General features: G+C 33.5%; 2 protein-coding genes across 2 annotated transcripts in view; both read left to right on the top strand.

Moving 5' to 3' along the window:
• The first annotated feature begins 438 nt into the window (after nt 1–438).
• LOTGIDRAFT_231186 (hypothetical protein) lies at nt 439–6,937 on the top strand. The gene is made up of 8 exons (XM_009052194.1): nt 439–474; nt 2,124–2,166; nt 3,113–3,289; nt 3,416–4,027; nt 4,845–5,150; nt 5,401–5,460; nt 5,775–5,834; nt 6,137–6,937. Exons 1-8 carry the CDS (start codon nt 451–453, stop codon nt 6,298–6,300), a joined length of 1,446 nt encoding a protein of 481 aa, XP_009050442.1. The 5' UTR covers nt 439–450; the 3' UTR covers nt 6,301–6,937.
• Nucleotides 6,938–8,826: 1,889 nt separating this feature from the next.
• LOTGIDRAFT_158756 (hypothetical protein) overlaps nt 8,827–22,588 on the top strand; it is a gene marked incomplete at both ends in the record, with an annotated part of 30,093 nt that continues 16,331 nt past the window's right edge. The window contains 26 exons of the mRNA XM_009052193.1: nt 8,827–8,871; nt 10,500–10,672; nt 11,005–11,104; nt 11,495–11,661; nt 11,948–12,144; nt 12,404–12,736; nt 13,012–13,107; nt 13,380–13,846; nt 14,038–14,380; nt 15,166–15,232; nt 15,529–15,782; nt 15,945–16,008; nt 16,573–16,805; nt 17,065–17,128; nt 17,321–17,586; nt 17,964–18,027; nt 18,152–18,429; nt 18,594–18,651; nt 18,798–19,069; nt 19,284–19,350; nt 19,579–19,868; nt 20,151–20,208; nt 20,380–20,639; nt 20,816–20,885; nt 21,517–21,779; nt 22,177–22,243. Coding sequence (XP_009050441.1) covers nt 8,827–8,871; nt 10,500–10,672; nt 11,005–11,104; nt 11,495–11,661; nt 11,948–12,144; nt 12,404–12,736; nt 13,012–13,107; nt 13,380–13,846; nt 14,038–14,380; nt 15,166–15,232; nt 15,529–15,782; nt 15,945–16,008; nt 16,573–16,805; nt 17,065–17,128; nt 17,321–17,586; nt 17,964–18,027; nt 18,152–18,429; nt 18,594–18,651; nt 18,798–19,069; nt 19,284–19,350; nt 19,579–19,868; nt 20,151–20,208; nt 20,380–20,639; nt 20,816–20,885; nt 21,517–21,779; nt 22,177–22,243 — 4,616 coding nt within the window. The remainder of the gene's footprint in view (nt 8,872–10,499; nt 10,673–11,004; nt 11,105–11,494; nt 11,662–11,947; nt 12,145–12,403; nt 12,737–13,011; nt 13,108–13,379; nt 13,847–14,037; nt 14,381–15,165; nt 15,233–15,528; nt 15,783–15,944; nt 16,009–16,572; nt 16,806–17,064; nt 17,129–17,320; nt 17,587–17,963; nt 18,028–18,151; nt 18,430–18,593; nt 18,652–18,797; nt 19,070–19,283; nt 19,351–19,578; nt 19,869–20,150; nt 20,209–20,379; nt 20,640–20,815; nt 20,886–21,516; nt 21,780–22,176; nt 22,244–22,588) is intronic.

Below are 22,588 nucleotides of genomic sequence, written 5' to 3'. Positions count from 1 at the left end.
AGCACATAGCTAATTTCCGGATACTGTGATATGAGCAATAATAGTCGATGATGAAAAGGTTTATCGAGTGTTTGTAAACGTAATTGTAGACGTATGTCGTCCATCTATCATAGTAACAAATGACAGAAATCAAAGGTTGTATTGTACAATCCAGATGCATGGAAAGGTCAGCTATACAATGATTGTATTGAACAGAAGGGAACTTAGACATGTCTGACTATCACCTGTCATGCATTGACATTAACGTGACTCTTATCATAAAACTAAACACATTACTCACTAAAAATAACTGCAGTGTCTATTTGCGACAAAGCTTATGTCATTCAACAAATTCACCTATGTCAAGTGGGTTTGGTTTAAATCACGTGATGGTTGATTGGCATAATTCAAATAGGTTTATAAGGGGTATGCTTGTATCAAGAAATCTGTGCACTAGAGAGTAAAGGCATCATGGATCTTTTGAAAAGACTCATAGTAAGTAACATACTGTTTTTAAATTTGAATGAAATAGCGATAGGCATGCGAATCTTTAACTAAACAGAAAAGTGTTAAATACAACAATAGCATAGTTCCAACCTGGGACTCGGCCTAAATTAGATACGCCTAAGACAAACACGTGTATGAATCCACAAGAAACGGCAATTAGAATGCATATATAGGAAGAATTATTATGATATGTATCCTTTTCAACAGCTTACAATATAATCTGATTTTGGCAATTCTGGAAAAGCCCCATAGCTTCCGAAAGTAAAATTTGGGGCGGTTTATAATCATTACATAAAAATAGAAATTAGATTTTGGATGTTAAGAATAAGTATATGCCTTTATAGAAAATATTGGTTGATCAATAGCTACCAAGTGACATATGAAGTGAAATTAAAATAGTTTTTAATGATGAACAAGATATGTGAGAAGATTATTATCCCTCGTCCATTTGAAGAACTTACTAAAGCATAAACAAATCAACAAAAGTTCATTATTGAAGTATCAGTTGACACAAACTTTTCGCTTGGACAAACAAAATGACATAAATTTCAGAGAAATTATGTCCAAAAGTTAATAAATGACTTAACAGCGAGTAAAACATGACGTTCATCTTAATCAACTGTCACTTGTTTATATTTCGCTCCAGAGCTAAATCACTGTCAAGACTTACTGTACCCGACATTCTATTTCGACTTTGATGGATGATTTATTTATATTCCTCACGATTATTTCAAATTCACGGTATCGCTCTTATCTGTAACAACAGACAACTTCAATTGATACTAAACTTATTAACAAGCAATAATTAAAAAAATATTTACATCGTGTACCCGGTGACATGTATTTAAAAATTTGGTACAAAATATGTATGGGATAATCCGAGGTGAGAAATAACAGAAACTTTGCTCCTGTAATGGTGCCAAAGACCAACAGTGTTGCTCTGTACATTACCGTCGTACTTGTCAAAACTTCTGACGCCCCGACAATTTTAATTACGCATTTATTATTGACATAATTGCTTTCTGCATCTTAATATATACAACGCATCAAATTGTACATTTATTGTCTGTGTCGTGTCACATGAATTAAAATCAAGTTTCCCATCTCACTTACCTGCTCATAATTGGGCTATGTGTGCAGTGAAGCAATTATTGGTTGTACAGTGGAATTAACCGAATTTCAGGGTTTTTTCAACGTGCACAGCTTCCGATAAACCTATTAGAAAAATTTCTTATGTAAGCCCCTCAGATCTGAATCACTAACACCTAAAACCTGATAAGCGAGCAGAGTCCCGTTTGATTAAATCCTTACAACTATTCGTGTGTTGTAAGTGTTGATATTATCATCAACAGCGTTTAAAAAAATATATATCTTTACGAATACTTAAATACACTTAATTCTTTCACCCGAATAGAGGCTGTCGCAATAGTAGACGTAAAATCGACAAGGTAACGCTTGTTTAAGCATTAGATCTGTAAGACTTCTATCTATTGTTTTTTTTTTTTTTTGGTTAAAGAAACTCGTAATTTATTCTAATGTTTGAAACTTTTCAAACAAGGGCCACCAGTCTTCTGACTCAAAAGACACTAGTAAATTAATTTGTATGAATTATGAACTGTATCAATATTTTATTACAGATAGTTGCTGTTGGAATAGCATGTGTACATTGTCAAAATACAAGTAAGTTTGTAATATTGAAAAAAATGATATATCATAGTATACTTTTCACACTAATATAGATATTCATTTCATAGCAAATGCCGAACTTTCATACCACTTTGCTCTAACTTGAAATTCAAAGGGACACATGCGCCATTCTTTTTGACCAATCATACTTTAGTCTCAGACACGTGAATTTTTTTTTAGATCACCATCGAAATTTGAGCCTTTTAATCCATGTGTCCACAATAATACGCGTTTCAATGCGAAATGCGTCATTTTAGGGTAATCTGTGATATATAAAAAAGACATATAGAAATAGTGAGTAAAATACCTAGTTTGAGATATTTTTGAAGGAAATTATTATTTATTATTATTATTACATTATTACATGTCCAGTACCTCTGAATACTATTTACATATTTTCAAACTGTGTATATGTCCTTTTAAATAGGCTACAATATTTTGCGAAGGAATTAACTGGACTATATTATATGACAAGTTGTCTTTTTATATATCAAATTTAAGGTAATTGTCGTGGTACGCCTTTTTCATATGCATAAATTAGAAACATGGAAAGAGAAGAGTAAATTAATGCTAAATTATGCAAGTTAAATTTTCATGCCGGCGGGTAATATTTTGGACTTTGTTGATGAGCATCAACATTAGGATTAAGATTTATGTACTATGAACTTGACTGATGTTCTACCCTATGTACTTACATCAACATTTAGTTTTGAATATCTCAACTCAAATTCATCCTTGATTTTCGCATTTCTTCTAAGGAATTTTGTGTTCTAAAGTTTTTTTTATGTATTGGACAACTGCTGAAAGTCATGTCAGGTGACCATGATTGAAATCTATTTTATGTATCTAAGTATTCAAAAGGCAAGTCACAATAAGCTCACTCATCGTTAAACTGATCTCATGATACCTATGTAAAGGATTATATAATAAATAATTTCAGATCCAGCAAGTAATTCAAACGCCAGAACTTTAGCTACTGGTGGTAATGAATTTGTTGTAACAGGAGGTGGTAACCCACCATCAGGCGGGTCCTTATTAGATATAGCGTTGGCTAGTTTTGGTACAAATACTGGTGGACAAGCTAATCCACAACCAGTAGATTCAAATCAACCACCACGTGAGTTATTTTTATTTTTGATATTGGATAGTTCTAGTCTTATATTAGGGATAGAAATTGGTTCCCTACATTTGCCGTAGTTTCTTTGTTTCGTGAGACTATAAATGAATCATCTTTTCTTTCTAGAAACGCAACCTGTTGGAGGTGGTAATTTTGTGGATGCTGTAAACAATTTATTAAGTACTGGTACAAGCCAAATGGACCCTAATGTGCTGACCAATTTAGGTCTACCAACAGATCAAAATGTTCAAAATACTGGTCCTCAACCAGTGAATCAGGGATTCCAAATTAACCCAGGACAAATGCTACCAAATGACCCATCAGTTACTACAGGTTTAACTGGCGGTGTACCCTTGAGGGATCCAAATTCCGTTCCGTTAACTGATCCTAATGCTGGCCCTGTTGCCTCAAGACCAGTTGGTGACCCAAATGCCATAGGAGGTGGTGTAGTTCAACGACCAGTTAGTGATCCAAATGCCATAGGAGGTGGTGTAGTTTTCCAAGTTGATCCGCAGAGTGGTATGAATCGTGGTCCTGTGATTGGTGACACAGCTGCAGTACAATATTCATCTGCAGGGAGCATGCCCCAGAATTTCCCTGATCCCAATACAGCAAGAAACGTTGTTGATCCCAATGTACCTTTACCCGGCGGATCTGTCTTTGAACTCACTGGTCAACCTCAGCCTGGTATATACCCGACCATGCCCAGTGCAGTAAATACGATCGGTCCTCAAGAAGGTAAGTTCCTTCTATTCTGAGTACATTGCTTTAGAGATAACTTACCAACGGACACAGAGTCTTGGATATGACTATAGAAAAGCGCAAATGAGACAATTACTCCTATACATGTGCTTGTTGGAAATATATCAATATTGAACAAATATTTTCAATCAAAGAAAACACTAAATATTTGTAGAAGCTATCATATCAGAAAGGTTTATTCACAAGAAAATGATCGTGATATAGATGATAAACTATTATGTAAGCGAGTATATAAAAATACATAATATAAACAAAATTTATGACCAAAATATTGTGCGGAGTCCTTTTTTGTTGTAAACATGTTTTATTCATGTGAAAATTAAAGGAATTGGGGGACAGACTTTCGCCTATATTACCCATCTTCCGAAAAAATACAAATAACATAATATATATGCAAAAATATAAATTAGTTATTTAACGAAATAGTGATAATTTGTTTTTTGGAATAAAACATATTTACAGTAAGATGTCTACACCTCAATGCTAGTGATATTGATTGAAAATCCAGATATCGCAGAAGTTTTTGCTGAAATAAATGAAATTATGAACATGCTCCAAAATGATGATTTTTGACATGGTTTTCCAATTGACAGAGTATTAACTGATAGACAGTGCAGTAGGTAGTGTTCAGGGTCTTCGAATTGGTGACCTCAAATGAAAGTAGGTTTGTCCGAGATGTGACGTTAGAATTTGTGACCATTTAGATGGCTACAAGAAATACGAAAGAGGAAGCAAAGTAGAATTTGATTTAATGTGGAGATATATCTAACCTCGTAGTATTATTTCTCTCTAGGACCAAACGCTGGTGGACCTCTTACTATAGTTAATGGAAATGGTGGCGGACCTCTTAGTATAGTTAATGGTAATGGTGGCGGACCTCTTAGTACTGTTAATGGTAATGGTGGCGGACCTCTTAGTGCTATTGGTGGTAATGGTGGTGGGCGTCTTAGTGCTATTGGTGGTAATGCTGGTGGGCCTCTCGGTACTGTTAGTGGCAGTGCTAGAACTGGTGGTCCAACGGGTGCAGCTTTTGGAGCTACAGGAACTCGACCAGTAGATATTTCTCTAGCTGGTAACACTGGTAGTGTTGGAGGCCAAGGTTGGTGTCAAATATATTTATACATTTTTTTCTATTTTCATTTGTATTTGAATACTTGACTTAACCAAGACTGTCCCACATTATGAACGATGATTTGTCAAGTATAAACGATTTCCGTACGTCACAATAATGTACTCTGAGCTAAAGAATCATGTAGTTGGTCTAGTAAGCCAGAATCTGGTTTACAGCTATAGCGTTTTCTCAGTTGAATCATTATTTTTCCATTCTAACAATTTATTCATCGTTTCAGTTATGGGTGCTCCACCCAGTGGAGGAATTTTATCAACTTTGAAGAATAACGGTATGCCTGGTAAGTAGTAAAGTATATACCTTGGCAATTTTAGATATAACAAGGAGCTATATCAAGCCAAATGCTACAAGGCATGACAAGAGCTTTTGTTCTATGAAAAAAATGTGTTTCCCGTTAGTAGCGGGACAAAAATATTAGGGAAGGGGTTCGGGGTCCGCCCGAGGTGGCCATCTATTCCATAGACCACATTTACATTTAAATTATATGTTTTAATCATTCTTTTGTCTGTATTTACTTACGGACCTGCAACGGTAGATTTCTCTCAACCATTTTTGTGGTCATGCTTACATTGGAAATATAACTTTGTTTTTCAGGTCCCGGTATGCCTAATGGTCCTTTAGCTGCTTTAAAAGCAAGCCCGGGAATTCTGAATAGTAAGTATACTTATAACAGTCGTATCAAAATCGTCAACAATTTAAATAAAAATAAGTCAAGTTGTCACATGAACCGACTATATTAAATATCTTTTTTTATTTTATTAAAACAGTTAGTTTTAAATGAGACATTTTTAACACGTTTGTTGAAAAACGGTGCACGTTTTAAGTGTTAGAAAATGTTAGAATAAGATAGTTTTTGTGTAGCTGTTTCTGGCAACATTCTTTGTCAAGCGTATCTAATCAAAGTCTTATGTTTGGCAGAAAATACTTAAAACCACAATTTATTCTTTTTATTTCAGAACCTGCTCCAAAAAATGATATGATGGAAATGTTAATATTAACTATGCTAATGGGTGGTGGTGGTGAAATGAATCCAGCTCTTCTTGCCATGGCAATGGGATCAATGGGAGGTGGTAATGGTATGAGTGCACTACCACTCATAATGTCAATGTCAGGAATGTAAATCTTTTTAATCAAACCATGATGGTTAAATTATAATACTCCTTAATAATGTTTTTGAATCAGGGATGATCGGCATAACTTAATCTTTCAATTTCATGTCTTACTTGGTATGTAGGTCCTGGGCTGTACCGACTGTACAGGACGAACAGTTGTATATAATATTATTTTGTATTATATTGTTAATAGTATCTGTTGAAGGTGTCAAACAGGCACATGGTTAGTGTTCTTTCCATTCCGAAGTAGTGGTTATTCTTCATGCTTCACCTTAGAGATCATTTATTTAAGAATTGTAAATGACAGGTTTGTACCTACTAAAATGCAGCTGTAGCATATTTCGTTTTGCTTTTGACTATGATTATGGTTGACATCTCATTTGCCATTCCAAATGTGTCAACAGAAGAAACGAAGTATTGAGTCTATATTAATCATATTGATATTTTAATGCTCTGATTTCTTTAGGGCTATTTTGGTACTGGCCAAATGCTTCACAGTTGGACCAGAAATAATTTCATTCAGAATTAGGAACTGTTTTATTTTTCTTTAAATTAAAGAAATTGTTATACAAAATTATTTTTAAAAATATATTTTTTTCTTTTTATATATTTTTGCTGTTGTATATTATAATGTTATAACTAAATAGATTTTGTTATTTTGTTATTTTAATACAGGTAAGAAGCATAAAATCTACTTATTACTGATTCTTATGCACCAAGTCACTGCGATGGATTCGTATGGCATCTTAAACTTTCTGTTACAACCATCCCTTGCCACATAGTCCAAAACGCTTATCTAGCCCTTAATATGCTTTTAACTTCTCATCTGTTGAAATAACAGGGTTGAATTTCCAGTCGTGCCCCGATGGAATCTATTTTGATCGATAATAACCGATTTATTACTGATCTAAATAAATGTAAATCTTCTGCTAGTGCTAATGATGCTATTACAAAACAGTCATCAAAAGATGTCAGCACGTGACCAAGGAAATATTCTACAATGTACTTTATTAGAGTTATATCCCTTTAATTAATACAACACACAAGAAGGTGATTTATTTCTGAGTGCGAAGATACCCAATTTGGCAATTTTACAATCTTCATAATTCTGACCAATACTGCAATCGTATTTTAAATGACGACAGCATAAACTGCAATCAAAAACTGTAAAAGTTTTATATCTATCACAGTGAAGTGATAAGCAAAATAACTTTCCCTCATGAATAATGCTACCATATCAACCGAACGTTATGACATGAGGTTACTCAAGATTTTGTTATATTCTGAACTTCAACTTCGACACAGAATTGTTATTTTCTTTCCGTGGTATTCGTATTAATGAAAATATTTTTGTGTTACTGTGATAAATAGATAACACAGTCGTACAGGGCTGGTTTAGTTGAGATAATAAAAACATAATTGAAAATAACCTATGTTATAACCTAAGTCTTACGCTGCGCGATAAGATACGTAAATATTGGTTTTGAGGCATAGGGGAGTAAATTTAATAAGAACAATTTAACGTATGTGATATGCACATCATGCACTATATTTCGGTTTTCAATTTTATATTTTATAACAATATCTTATTCATTTGATTATCTATTTCGATCATTATCATTATTATAATCCATATTACATATTCTAGAGAAATAAGAAAGCATGCGTGATATAGATTAAGACGTGTGCCATTTAAATACCTTTCAAAGAACTCTTTCATTACAGGGAAGGTACACACTAATACCTTAAAAGACAATCCCTGTTTCAGAATTTGATATAACATGGTATGCAGGTTTGTTTCCAAAATAAAAACTCAACGTATTTTAATTGAATCAACAAATGAATGGTTGCAACACGTGTTCAATTTAAAAAAAATCTTATCTAGTAGGTTTCTGGCTCTTATGGAAGTGGGGCTTTGGCTATGCCAACCAAACACGCTTTTCTTAGTTAAAGATAGGCGATATAGCCCTCTTCCATTGCAAGCTCCAGAATCTTTCTCTGTTCCATTTGCAAAGATCACTATATTATAATACAGCTATGTTATTATTTTAGTGACAATGACTTTTGTAGGACATGACTTTTGCTTTATTCCTCAAAATATAACGTGATTATTTATGATCTATAAATTCATATTACCACATAAAGTCTATAAAAGTTTTTAAAGAGAAATGAAACTTTAATACTCTTTTAGATCTTTTTATTATATGATTTTGAATATTGATTGAACACTTAAATGGTCAACAAACCTCCACTTGTCTTTAACGAGATTTATTTCTTAGAACAAATTTCATATCTATTTGTCCCTAATCTACAATAAGTTACACCCTATTTCAACATAAACCCACCCAACCATCCTTATATGATTGATATTCGCATATTTTGGCTGCCATGTAATATAAAAATCGATTGGTCCCGCCCCGAGTCATAACTGCATTTACCAGACCTCTCACCTTAACACAGACGTAAAAAACAGTGATCTGGGGTTGAAATGCAATGGAGTAAAGTAAAGTCACCTTTGGATTATTAGTAATATCATGGAAATGCTGGTTTCCTTAGTGTTAACAATTTTTGTCACCTTGGTGAGTTATGCATTTATAAGAGAATGATTAGCTAGCTTTTGTTATGATTATATTTATTAGTTGAATAGTTGGTTCTGTTTGATATTTTGGATAAAACGTATTCTAATTTACTAAATCAGAGACCTTGGTTTCAACCTATTCGGGCCGTTATAATACAATATCGATGATTGGACTCCTATCGATGACCTCCCCAGATTCATAGACATCTATTACCTGCGTACTATCATCAAGTGAATATGATGCCAAGACGCCGTTGTTTACTAACATGATCTTCATTTTACTTTATTTTTACTTTTCACACTGAACACCATCACTATAATTTACGATGCTTACAACACTGATTGCTAATTTAATTATATTCAAATGATGCCAATTTCATCTGTATGGAAAATTGCAAAATACGATATTCAATCTTTTGAGCTGAATAATATATATAAGCTGAACCTTATACTGAAAACAGCATGAAAATGATAAGCAACGTTTTGATGTGGTTGTGATGGGCTAACCATCTCATTGGATTAGCATATACCTTTAATCATAATATGTGTGATATTAAACCAGATCAAATTACACACATTGAGCATTGATGGTGTTCATGTTTAGCTCAATTCATACTGCATTCGGATTTAATCATTATTTTATTGTGATTCTTATCTCAAAGTCAATAACTTCAAGAAAACATAGAAGAAATAGCTGCCATAGTAGCAATCCTTTTACTGAAATACTCACTGTGATTTTTGTATTGAAATTTGTTATCTTAATGGTTTAGGCTATAATTTATTTAATAGAAATTTTCAAATAAATGCGAGTGTTAGTCTTTGGCCACTATGTGGTAATTTTAACTTGTATCTTTACATGTACTCGAAAATAGCCTAACATCCTGACCTGTCAAAGAAAATTATTTCAAAATTCTGTTCGTACGTTTTAACTATTCAAATCTCACCAATGTCTTAAACAGCAGCTGGTATTTCTATTCTTATAAAGTTAATTTGAGAATGTTGTTTCAATGGGAAGAGTATTCTGAACACAAAAATGTTATTCCTGGAATATATTACTGGAATATGACTTTTTGTCTATATACAGCGTGCCATCTACTCAACTTTTGGTTCCCTTGCATAACGATTTTTTAAACAAAACTAAATCGATTAAGACTTTCAAAACAAAGGAATGAATCCGGAACCAGACGTTGATGTTGATCGCTCAGTACAGTCTGGCAATTAGTATCATCGCTTACTCATGATTTCTTCATAATATGCTTCCACTGTGCCATCAGAGGCCATCACTTTGTGATTCAGTCATATTGCTTAGGCATGGCTGACCCTATATATAGAGAAGAAAACTTTTTGCCATTAAATATTATCATGTCCTTGTTTTGGTGCAAATTATGACAATCATCACGTTCCATACACGTTTCAAACTCCACGTGTTTCAAAAATGTTGATAATGGTTTGAACAATTTGAATTTGATTTCTTAAAATTTATTACAAGATTGGACTTGCACAATGTGAAATTACAAAAGTGAAATACACCAAACTCATCCGTGAGGCATGTCTTAAATATATGTCCACATAGAGACCTCAGAATTAGACCCTTTCAACTATTGTTTCAAAATCAACCCCTGTTTTCAGATACATAAGAGCAACTCGAGTGGTCAATTAGAAATAAATGTACTAAGTTTTCGCAATCCGGCCGGGCTGAATATTGATGGTTCGTGCTGTGATGGAGTCAATCTTGTTGATGAGCAATGTCCAACTGGATCTTGTGATCACGCTATCGAAGTTTGTGTATCACAGATAGATGGGTATGTAGCTACAGATCAGTACATTTCTGATTTATGTCAATAAATAAAAGTCACCCTATATTAAAAATTATAATTTTATGGAAATTCCCCTGTTAAATTACAATGGTTTACGACCCTTATCATTTATTCAAAAGGTGTGACTCGACGGTTACAAAAGTTATTCTAAAACATGCATATAATTTACATTGCTTATTGTGCAATGATGGGAGCAACAGGAAAGGTGTGGGCGGTAGAACGAACAGATTTCTAGAGTGGTTTAAATGGATTAACTTAAATATGTTATCTGATTTACTATTGTTTGATAACTACTCTACTCATGTTTGTATTTGTAGATTAAATGAAAAATGTAAAATATTTGTGGGGCCTCCTGATACCAATGATATTACATTCTATGATAACAACCAATTTTTATATAGTTTTGATAGGTGGCAGGTCAGTAGCACAGTTCAATGTCGTTAAGATAATAACCAGTAAAATATGCGCTGACGATCAGACACTAATAAAAATCAAGCTGAAATGACGACGGTTGAAGTTTTTTGAATATTTTCTTCTCCCGAACATCTTATTACATCTGATAATATTCATATGAGTCCATTTAATCATAAAATTTGTTCAAGGGTAGCTTATGTTCGCTTAATTGAAAAGGAATTAGAATCACTGTCTGGTCTCCACAAAAAACTCCTAATCTATTATCCTTTCAACCATTATAACATTATTCAACTCAGCAAAGTAAACTAGCTGGTATTTTCATGTCATTGTAACATATTTCTCATTTCTCAAATCTGATTTCGTTTCCAATAAATATCATGAATGTTTTTTTAGGGTGGAGTACTAATATCGGTCAATATAACAGACCTTGATAGTGGTAAATCGGATTTGGTGGATTATTATAATATTACGTTAACTAAAGATACTGTAGCATCTTACTTACAATTACCTACTGTAGAGAATTATAATTTTACTGGTTCTCGATATCTTAATGCCACCAGGTATTTTATTTTACATACGACTACTAACAGCTCCAAAACGAAACCTCACATTAAAGGATGTATGTCTAAATGTTCGATTGAAAACATTTATTAACATAAACCCGTATGTTCTTGAAAACTCGCTAAGAGTGAAGGTGTGTTTGTCACCTTTTTTTTGTTTGCGACCATATAACGAGCTTGAGCTTCTTCTCATATTATCTGCTAATAGTTTTCAAACTTTGCATGAACTCATTTTTCTATTATTTCAAAATGATATTTTTTTTACCGTTTCAATTTCATTCTTTAGTTTACAGTTTTCTGTTAGTACATATTGTGATAGCTATTACTATCAGGACTGTTCCGTTAGATGTATTGATAATGACGAATGTGATGGCCACTATACATGCGGATCAAAGGGTGCGAAGATATGCAACTTTGGTTGGCGGGGTACAAATTGTGACCAAATTATACAAGGATCGCAAAAAGATTGCTCTGTTTATGACAGTGAGTACTTGTTTTAGTGAAAGTTTACCCAACTGGTCAAATGCATTTAAGTCACTTTAATGCTTCTGGTGCACAGCGTTCTCTTTTTTTGTAGACATTGCCTATCTGTAATACCGTACCTGGTTTCAGTGATAGTGCTTTGGTAAGTTTCTTTCGCGCGGATGTAACGTGAAACACCATGATCTCCAATGATCATCCAGGATGGATAAAACCATACCAATTGTACCTGTATTCAAAATCCTATCTTGCTATCTTGTAGCTTCCATCTTTGAGATAAGTAAATGGATTAGCAATTTTGAATGTTATGGAGCAAACGATGAACTCTTATTAGATATAACAGAGGTTCTCCAAGAAACTAAGGAAATCTTCGGAACCATAACTATTAATACCACTGAAACATCCGTTGAAGGACATTACAACCCTCTTGGACTACAACTTTCCTCCACCGACTTTGCGATCGGAACCTATCTGAATCTAACCTTCTTTGACATGAGTGCTACAAAGAAAAATGCAACACATCTTGATGGCGTGTTTAGATTTAGAAGTAGTGGAGATGACCATAGATGTCCTTTGAAATTAGATCGCATTTCGGGTAAGAGGAACATGTATTTCATCTAGTCTTACTACTGTTCCATTAGAATTTATTAAGTAATGTGTGTCAGTAAATCAATCACAAGCCGAACAGGATAAAGTTAAACTCACAGACTTAGCAAATGATTCAATCAAATTCGTCGTTTTTAACAAGTGCGTGAGACAGATTCTGTTGGTTTAAGATACTGTATATATCATTTACAATGTTAGAGTTTCAGTGAATAATTAAACTTCGTTGATATATCTATAGTTAATTTTATACCTACCATTTTTTAGGTGAAGATGATATAGCACCGAATAGATGTGATGATAAAGGTACTTGTGTACGGTATGGAGCTGCTAAATCACAAACATATTGCTGTTGCTATGACGGTACATATAATTTAAGTGTCTTACAAGTCACAATCATAATTTTCATCCACATACACCTTATCATTGATACGGTTTAAAGGAATCGGGACGAGAAAGCAATAGGTCATTTGTATGGATTATTAACTAAAGTAAATTTCGACGAAGTCTAGACATAAAACTATAAGAATATATCTTATTGTTTTATGTCTTAGACAAATGTTGTACGGTGAATCAATATATAAATTTGATATTTGAAGAATTAATGTCTTTTAAATATGAGGTTTAATTTCCAGGAAGTCAGGGTAAAACATGTAAATCATCAGTAACCACAAAACCATCCTTTTTTACTTCAATAACAACTATGAAGACATCCACATCAGCTACATCACAAGCATCAACAACTGAAACAGCTACATCACCTGCATCAAGTACTCCAATTGTTACCTCATTAGAGTCAACTACTCTAACAACACCAGAATCTGTTACATCCTCAACGACATCAGAATCGACCCAGGCATCATCTGGAGTAACATCATCTGGAGTAACATCATCCGGAGTAACATCATCCGGAGTAACATCATCTGGAGTAACATCATCCGGAGTAACATCACCAGTCATGTCATCAATATCAACTAGTCCGAACTTTGGTGAAACAACAGATATGTCCTCATCTACTGACTCCTCAACAACCCAAACATTGGAATCTCAATCCACGGAAGAAATCACACAGCCATCTCCATCTGCACCATCAAGTTCACAGGTAGATATAAGTAGATAAATTTAAAATATAACAGTTTCATTAAGGACCCAACATCGATTTGAAATTGTGTGAGAATATTTAGTCCGTATCCTAGTCTTCTACTTATCAAATTAAAAAACAAACTTGGAAATTATAGACGTTTTATGTCTAAGCACTTAACGTGATTATAATGATGTATATGTTTTCTTAAGACAACCATGTCGAGCGTAAGTACCAGTTCCACAAGTGAAAAAGCATTTGAAACGTCGATTACTGAATTGGGCACAGATTCGACATCCACATCATCTCAATCCAAAATTACTTCTATTGAGACTACGACAAATCAACCGGTTACTGATGCAATGACAGAATCTACAACTACAGACATGTTAGAAACACCAGAGTCAACTATGCAACCAACCACTGAAATACCCAAACCATTTATCCCTGATAAATCTTATCAACTCAAACTTGAAGCTGCACCAGAGGAGTTGAAAGACGATGATAGAAACTTAGAAGATGTGATCACAGAAGCTTATTATGAAGCTAATATAGGTAAGTATTTTGGTTTTCAAAGGAGATTAGGGAGCCGCGGTGGCTTAGTGAGTTAGACGCTTGCTCGCTAACCTGAAGGCCCATGCAGGGCTCAATCCCGGCAAAGGTCGAGATAATACCTTCGGATTTTTTATCCCGGTTTCCCCCTGTCAGTGATGCAGGTACGAGGGGCTGAAATGGAAAAAGCGTCTAGTCGTTCGGATGGGACAATAAACCGAGCCCCCGTGTGCTACAGGATGTGCACGTTAAAGATCCCTCGACAGTTGGAAATCGAAAAAGAGCAGGTTAATGCCGCTGTCCTGGCAAAATTTCCCTCATTGCACTCTACATGGCGTTGACCGTCTTCATTAGCCCACATGGTGCAGAAAAGTATCACGTAGAACTCCATTCATTTCATTTCATTTTCAAAGGAGATTATTGCATTCATTAATTCAAAGCTAACTATACAGTAGCAAGAAATGCAGGTATACTGAATCGTAACAGATCTAAGCTTTTCTAGCATATGATCAATACACTTGCATGTGAAGAGAATGTAATGGTATCTATAGTCTTTATTGTATCCACATTGTAGGAAGGATTTCGACAGTGGAAATCATACTTACGTGATTGAAATCCTAAGATCTCTGGCGGTCTTAAGTCAATCTCCAGTCTTTGAAGATGGATAGTACTTTGTCTTACATTAAGATAAATCATATTGGCTTTGGGGTGAATAAAGTTTTCACTAATTTATCAGTAAAATTCATTTATTCAGCATTCAAATGAGATTTGTGCTTAAATATTTACAGATGTTGTAGAGAAACGTCTTATCATTGCAAATGTTACTGATAAACGAGATGCACTTGGTGATGATGGGTACGTAATTTTAAATATTTGTCTTGATATCATACTTCAATGTGATAATAAGGTGGATATCATTGTAAACAATTCTAAAAATATTTTCAGTGACAATTACAATACAAGTACTACTTGTCAAACTTAGGTAGGGACAAGCTACATCAATTGCCTGGAGATCATACAGAGTGAAACTCTGAGTAACAAGAACTTCTAAGTGCTGTTTAAATAATTATGTCTTAGTAACAGTTATTCATTTTCAAAGTTAAACAATGCAACGTAATATGTTGCCTTGCATCATGCCTATGTATTTCCAGTGTCTTAATAGTTGAAGTAACATATACCCTTGTGATCAACTCTACTACAATCAATACATCCACCATAAACCAACCAACCACTGCTCAATGGACGTTTGTGTTACACAGAAACTATGCAATATCTGTATATCTTGGTGTTGATATATGGTATCTAGAATATACATATTCATTCTATGCATTGGGACGACCGCCAGTTATTCAACAATATAATGAAATGGAATTGGAAATTTTCAATGTATGGGAATTGAATAGTAGTAAGTTTTTGTATTTCATTGGCAAGGCTGTTGTGGACTTAATAAAGTAAAACAAACTATATGTATAATTGATGGATATTGCATGTTATGTGGCAGATTGTTTCCGAACTCCATTCGACATTGCAAAAGAATGATGCAGTAATATTGTTTTTTTTTTTACAGGACTAGTAAACGAAAGTTATAATATAACAATACTTACTACAGAAGAATATGTTGGTGAAATGGGGTAAGTGATATGGACCATAGTGAATGATGAAAAGTGTCATTTTCACATCAACACATACTCGTATGCTAACCATCAGAAACAAATCATTTTCACTTCTTCCAACAAGAGGTGTTAGAAAAGTTACCACATGGAATTATTTTCCTAAAATATACCTACTTTTTTAGACCTTAACTTTGATCGAACAAGAAGTAACGAGAAAAGAAGAGAAGAAAAGAAAAGAAAACCACTTTCAGTCAAAATCACAGTGCTTGCGGTGGGATAAATTTGTTAATGTGTCAAGCGACGCTGCGACATACTTACATTTTTGAAACATTAACTGGTGTCCCTGACCGAAGAAGAAGTAAAAAGAAGATAAGAGAAGAAAAAGAAAAGAAGAAAGGAGAAAAAATACATCGACCGATCGAAGGAACACTTCTCGGAGAAGCAATATACGAAACTGTATCTTAAGTCGAAGGACGCAAAAGCTTGTCCTTTTAAAGGAACGCATTACTGCAAGTCCAGAATATGCAATTGAACATTTCAAGTAAGTACGAAGTAATAATTTATGAATGATCTTATTTTCAGTGAAGAGGTATACAGATTGTATTATATTGTGACCAACATCAATACGAGTTCAATGTATCATCCTTCTAATACCACTGCCCCTTCAGCAGTTCAACTAGACGCATCAAATATCTTTACTATTTACCACGGTATCTCAACTCGCTACAGATTTTCCTATGGAGTTATATTCTATGATGTTATTGATCAATCTGAATTGGTAGAACTATCAACTGTTTCTGAGAAGGTTTGGGATGGTAAGGAACCGACACACATGTGTCAAAGGATACTTTTTAATCTTGCTTTAAAAGGATAGATCAATTATTCGATATATTCTTTGAATTAATCAAATCGAATGACATCAGAAACTAAAAGGTCTCTTAGAGAGTAAAGATAGGGTCAAACAGCTCTCACTGTATATGAGTGGCTCATGACAGACCTGAATTCGAAAGTGGGGTTTCAAAGGACCGCAATTCAGACGAATCCACCTTCAAAATGCCAATAACTTTATTTCAGGTTTTACAACATTAAATGTCTCTGTAATACCTATTAGAGTAGAAAGATATATGGGTAAAGAAGGGTAAGTAAATAATTCTTATCATGCTTCTATACTGGAAAAATACATCAAAATTTTAAGAAGCCAAAACATGCAAAACTGTGAACAAAATGTATTCAGATATACTACAGAATTGAGCATTTCAAAGACTCCCATAAGACATAACAAATCTATTCATTCGTAGCAGTATATCCCTTAATTTTTTTCTGTTTCCAGAGAATATTTAATGAAATTCCTGTACTTTGTGAAACGAGGATCACGACTGATATCACCAATCCAATGGAAAGGACCAGCACCTAAGAACTTCAAATCGTGGTTAGAAGTAATAGATATTAACAACCGTTACTTACGTGTTTATACCAGCGATGTTCACTATCGCTATGCCCATCATACTGGATTATATATTGAAGATCGTATTGATAGGAAGGATTGGACCGTTATGAAAGAACAGTTAGAAAAAACATGGTCAGAACTTGTTATAGGTATGGTCAAATTCTTCATGCCGAATTCAACGCAGAAATAAAGCTATATTGAGATATTATTCATTAGTTCAGAGGTTGCGTTTTCCCAGGTATCTGGCGTGGTCATTCTTTAACTTTTGTTGACAATTTGTTTCTCTGTGTCATAATAAGATTGTGTTATGACAATGTTTGGATCGTTAGTATTTTGTTTTTACGCATGAATGTTTATGAGCGAACTTCATATTAACTGTAACAGATACAATTTGTCTCAATTTGTAACTATTTGATTTCAATTTGTAACTATTTGATTTCAATTTGTAACTCTTTGATTTCAATTTGTAACTCTTTGATTTCAATTTGTAACTCTTTGATTTCAATTTGTAACTCTTTGATTTCAGGGTGGAATAAAAATGGATTTAGTATTAAAATTGTAGCAACAATAGACTACACCACAAATACAAGGTACACAAATTATATGGTATTTATTTTAGTTCAACAATAATTAAGAGGTTTTCAGTGCTCTCAATTTAATTGACTTACTGCTCTTCTTGCTGTAATGATACGATTTTTTTCTTTATATATTCAGTGAAATGGTTCAACTTCTTACATACTACATATACAGAAAAGGAATGATCATAGACGCATCTTTACTAGATACCCACTTCAGTGTAACTAAAGAACTTGAGACACGATTTAAAGTGATGAGAACTTATGGTGACCAGTATATAGTAATTACTCAAAGAACCTTTGTTGAATTGAGAACTCAGTATTCTTTTTATGTAGGGGGAATAATTTCTAAAACTGACTTCTCTTATTTTGAACAGAGTTTAATATCAACATGGAATCTAACCAAAGGATACACAGGTAATGAAATAAGGACTACCACCAGCTATTCCTGGAATGATTTGACTTAATCATTCGAATCTTGATGATAGCAGTAAGAGATTGGACTTTTCTTTGGGATAGTGAATGATCTTTTCTTTTTACATTTCTCAATGAAAACTCCATTAATGATGTTTCTATTTCAGAAAGTGATCTGACAGTAAAAATAACTTATATTGATGAAAGAATAGATATTAAAACAGAGTAAGTTCCTAAGACTAAGTTCATTGTTTATTTTATGTCCTTCCCAAATTATTAACGCAGTGGTATTTTCGTGTCGTTATATGACAATACATGTATAATGCTTATGTCGGATGCTGTTAAAATGGATGGATACCTTTATGTTTTAGGATGACAGTTTCCAAGATATACTACACTCTACAATATAAATTACAACTAGTGGATGCTTATGCTGTCAAAATTTCACAAAACTTCACCATCCACCTAGAATCGGCATTCAATGTACATACGAAATACCAGAAATATATGCTATATAAACAGACTGTAACAAATCTGATTACCAAACGTTACAGTTATAGTCTTTATTTCACATCCAAGATGACCAGATTGGATTTCACAACCCTTCAACGTCGACTGTATTCTGTACTGAAAACATATTTAGGTAAAAGTATATTTGCTGGTGTGATGAGAAAATATATAGGAAAAAACTCTTAAGTGTCTAAAATACTGAATATTGAAAAATCTCAATGAATATTGAAAAAATAAAAAGATATGATAATTAACCGATTTCAAATGGTATTAATGCAATGTGTAAATTAAAACTTGGAATAATCTGTAATATAATACAATACTTCACAAGTTACATTTCATTGCAGGACTGTCCTATGAATTTGAAATAATTGTGGCCAACCAAGAAGAATATTATACTGTTTTTGATAAAGAGTAAGTCGCTTACAGTGCTTTCTAAATAAACATCTGAAATCATATCTATAACTTTTAGTTAAAGAATTGAAATACAAACAATAGAAAATATCCCCCTATCATTTCAAGAACGACACACAATACAATCGATGTAATTGTATTTGGAAATTTGCAGGTATCTTTAGACACAAAAATACATTTTGAAAGCTTCAAAACCTACATATCTTATGAATGTTTTTCTTTTTTCAGATCTTTTGAAATGTCGAGTACAAGATCCACAGTATGGAAAATCAATTATTTTATTAAAACCAGTAATTTATGGGTTTATCCCAAGTTTGTTAAGAAGATCTACCAATCCGATTTAAAAACTAGTTTACAGTTTGAGATGATCAATAAAAAGACAAGCAATATATATTTAGAATCAAGGAACGAACTCATCTCGTATAGTTATCATTTCTCATTGGATTTTAAAGAACCAATTTATTATACAGATTGGCTACAGATCCAGATTAGTTTAGAAACAGCTTGGAAGAAACAAAGTAATGATAGATTTTTTTTACAGTACAGTTTTCAAAAAAATATTTACATTTCTTTTTTGATTGGCATTATATTGAGCTACAGTGACTTAGTAAGTTAGACGTTAACTCGCTAACTTTAAGATCCTGGTTTTTAATCTCGGCATAGGTCAAAATAATAAGATCGGAAAGGCTGACATGAAAAAACGTCTGTCGTTCTGATGGGACAATGAACCGAAGCCCCGTGTGCTACAAGTCCTACAGTACACCTGTATATTCAATAATGATTATTGTTCTATATTACAGCTGGTATGGCCGTAAAAATTTCTATTCAAAATGTAGAACAATTAGTTGATGTTGAAGGGTATGAGAACTTATTTTAAAATATTTTTTGTAATGTTACAATTTACAATTTCATCAGATGCCTTTCATTGCTTTACATTTTCATTGAAATTATGCACATAGTAATATCCATGCAAATTGTACAACATTACTAATCCTGAAATGATTTCTGACATGTTTGGTATTATTTCAGAAATATATATTATTCAATGGTATATTTCATACAACATCAGCAATCCTGGATCTATTCCTTAAACTGGCAAACTTTAGATCTAACAATATTAAAGCTGGATTTTCTAAACGTACATGGATATAAATATGAGTACTTCAGTATAAAAGAAGAGTGGAAACTGTCATATTCATTCCACATAGGCAGTGACTTGACGGTATCAAGTACAGACATAACTACATTAAAATTAATTCTACGAGAGACTTGGTGTTATTCACTTGCTAGTAAGTATTCGAAGCGTTTTCGTCTGAAAGAAGACTCGGCAGAATACCCTTTCTTTTCTACTCTTGCCACATAAACTTTATATTTTGGTTGTCCCGGATACACGGCCATGCAGTTAGAGAGAGCTTAACCACGAAAACGATAATACTCAAATACTGAAAACATAATCTACTTTCAGCTTTTATTAGTGACTGCAGTAAAATCGAAATATTCCCAGTAAAACAAGTATCTGAAACTTCACAATCCGGGTAGGTCAACCTTGATATTATATACTGAACAGATAACGAAACGTCAGATTTTTAGATTATTGGACAAAGTCGTGCACGATCAAAATTGTTAATTTAAGACTTTAAAAGGCCAGTTCTATGACATTCAACTGATAATATCGGTTGAGTTCGATTTAAGAGTTGTGGACCTCGGGAACTGTCCGATGCCATGGCCCTCACTCAGCCCGGACTTAAACCTAATAGAACATTTGTGGGATGACATCCAAAGACGACTTTTCATTCCATTCCAATCGCTTCCAAGAAATGCAGCAGAACTCAGTGCGCAAATTCCAACGGCACACCAAATACTGATTTTCAGCCTCACAAAAAGATTACGTGATCAGAACCTTGATATGTCATAGCAATAACTTGAAAGACACTCAAACAATCCTTTGAAATGTTGTTGTTTTCTGACAATTATCTATTGTTTTATTGAAATTTGAATAAACAATTCACTGTTTTCTGTGCTTTGTGACGTTTCTTTATCTGTTCAGTATAATTTTGGAAATATGGTGGGATCGTTGTCCGTTCTAGAGCATTCTAATAGCCGCGCCATGTATGGGATTATTAAGGAATTTTAGTTATAAATGTTTCGTTTTCACATTCTTTTCAGAATCAAAGGATGGGACTTTAGATATTTCATTAAATATGAAGGAAATGTAATTGATGTATCGACATGGCCAGCCCTAAACATTCACCAATTCTTACAGTATTACCAGAGTCATAGCTTCGTATATAAATATAAATTCTTCCTCAATTTAAACTATCTGTATCGTTATTTTCAATTTAAAATCTATCTTAACACACACGTTGAAAGAACAGATTATGATAAAATCAAGGAGTCAATTTTGTCATCATGGCTGAAACAAAATACTCGTAAGTATTGTACTTAGCAATTTGATTAGTGTTCAGTTAACAAAGGTTACAGTTATCTATAAAAACATTTTAGAAATTTATATTGTACTGCATCATTCATGATAGTGGAATTGCCTTAGCACAGAATAACAAAGCAAGATAGAGCACATTCTGACCACGTCATTTTAGAATGTCAACGACCAAGAGGGATGAAAGCAAAATAAATCCTTTTTATATTTACCATTCTATGTTCTTTAGATTTTCACATCTTTAGACATTCTGGTCTCAGAAAACTGCCATTGTTAAAAGAAGAGTTTGCGATCTGAAAGACAAGTTAAACACAATATTATCATATGATATAGCGAGTACGATGATGAACAATATTTTAGTATTGGACTATGAATATGTTGCATTTTAGGATTTAACTCTACAACTGGATTAAAGGTTATTATTGATTCTCAGAAAGAAAAAGTAGATATACACGGGTAAGACATATATCTGTTTATGAATTTGGAGAGGCTTAAAACAATAAAATGACCTTACAAACTGCTGTGGCACCTTTCGACTTTTAAAATAAATATATTAATACTGTATCAATCTGTCCTATTCGGATAAATTCAAACGGGCAGTGGTACATAATAAAAAAAAAAGTAATGGTGTTCACAGCTCACCGTCGAAATTTGAGCCTGCAAATCAACGTGTGTCCGTAAGATAACTCGTCTTTTCTTAAGAACAGGCATAAAAATAGAAAGTGAAATTCCTGGTCTGGAAACTTTTGAACAAATTATGCGATTTTGGTGCATTTCAAACCCAAATCAACCCCCCCCCCC

The sequence above is a fragment of the Lottia gigantea genome (genome assembly GCF_000327385.1).
Source record: "Lottia gigantea unplaced genomic scaffold LOTGIsca_18, whole genome shotgun sequence".
NCBI classification, from domain to species: domain Eukaryota; kingdom Metazoa; phylum Mollusca; class Gastropoda; family Lottiidae; genus Lottia; species Lottia gigantea.
The sequence above is the reverse complement of the archived record's forward strand: the minus strand, read 5'-3'. Positions and strand labels throughout refer to the sequence as shown.

Coding starts and splice junctions, on each gene's coding strand:
- LOTGIDRAFT_231186 (XM_009052194.1), top strand. CDS start 451: ATGGATCTTTTGAAAAGACTCATA. Junction 3,290..3,415: donor AGATTCAAATCAACCACCAC/GTGAGTTATTTT, acceptor TTTTCTTTCTAG/AAACGCAACCTGTTGGAGGT. Junction 5,835..6,136: donor AAGCCCGGGAATTCTGAATA/GTAAGTATACTT, acceptor TTTTTATTTCAG/AACCTGCTCCAAAAAATGAT.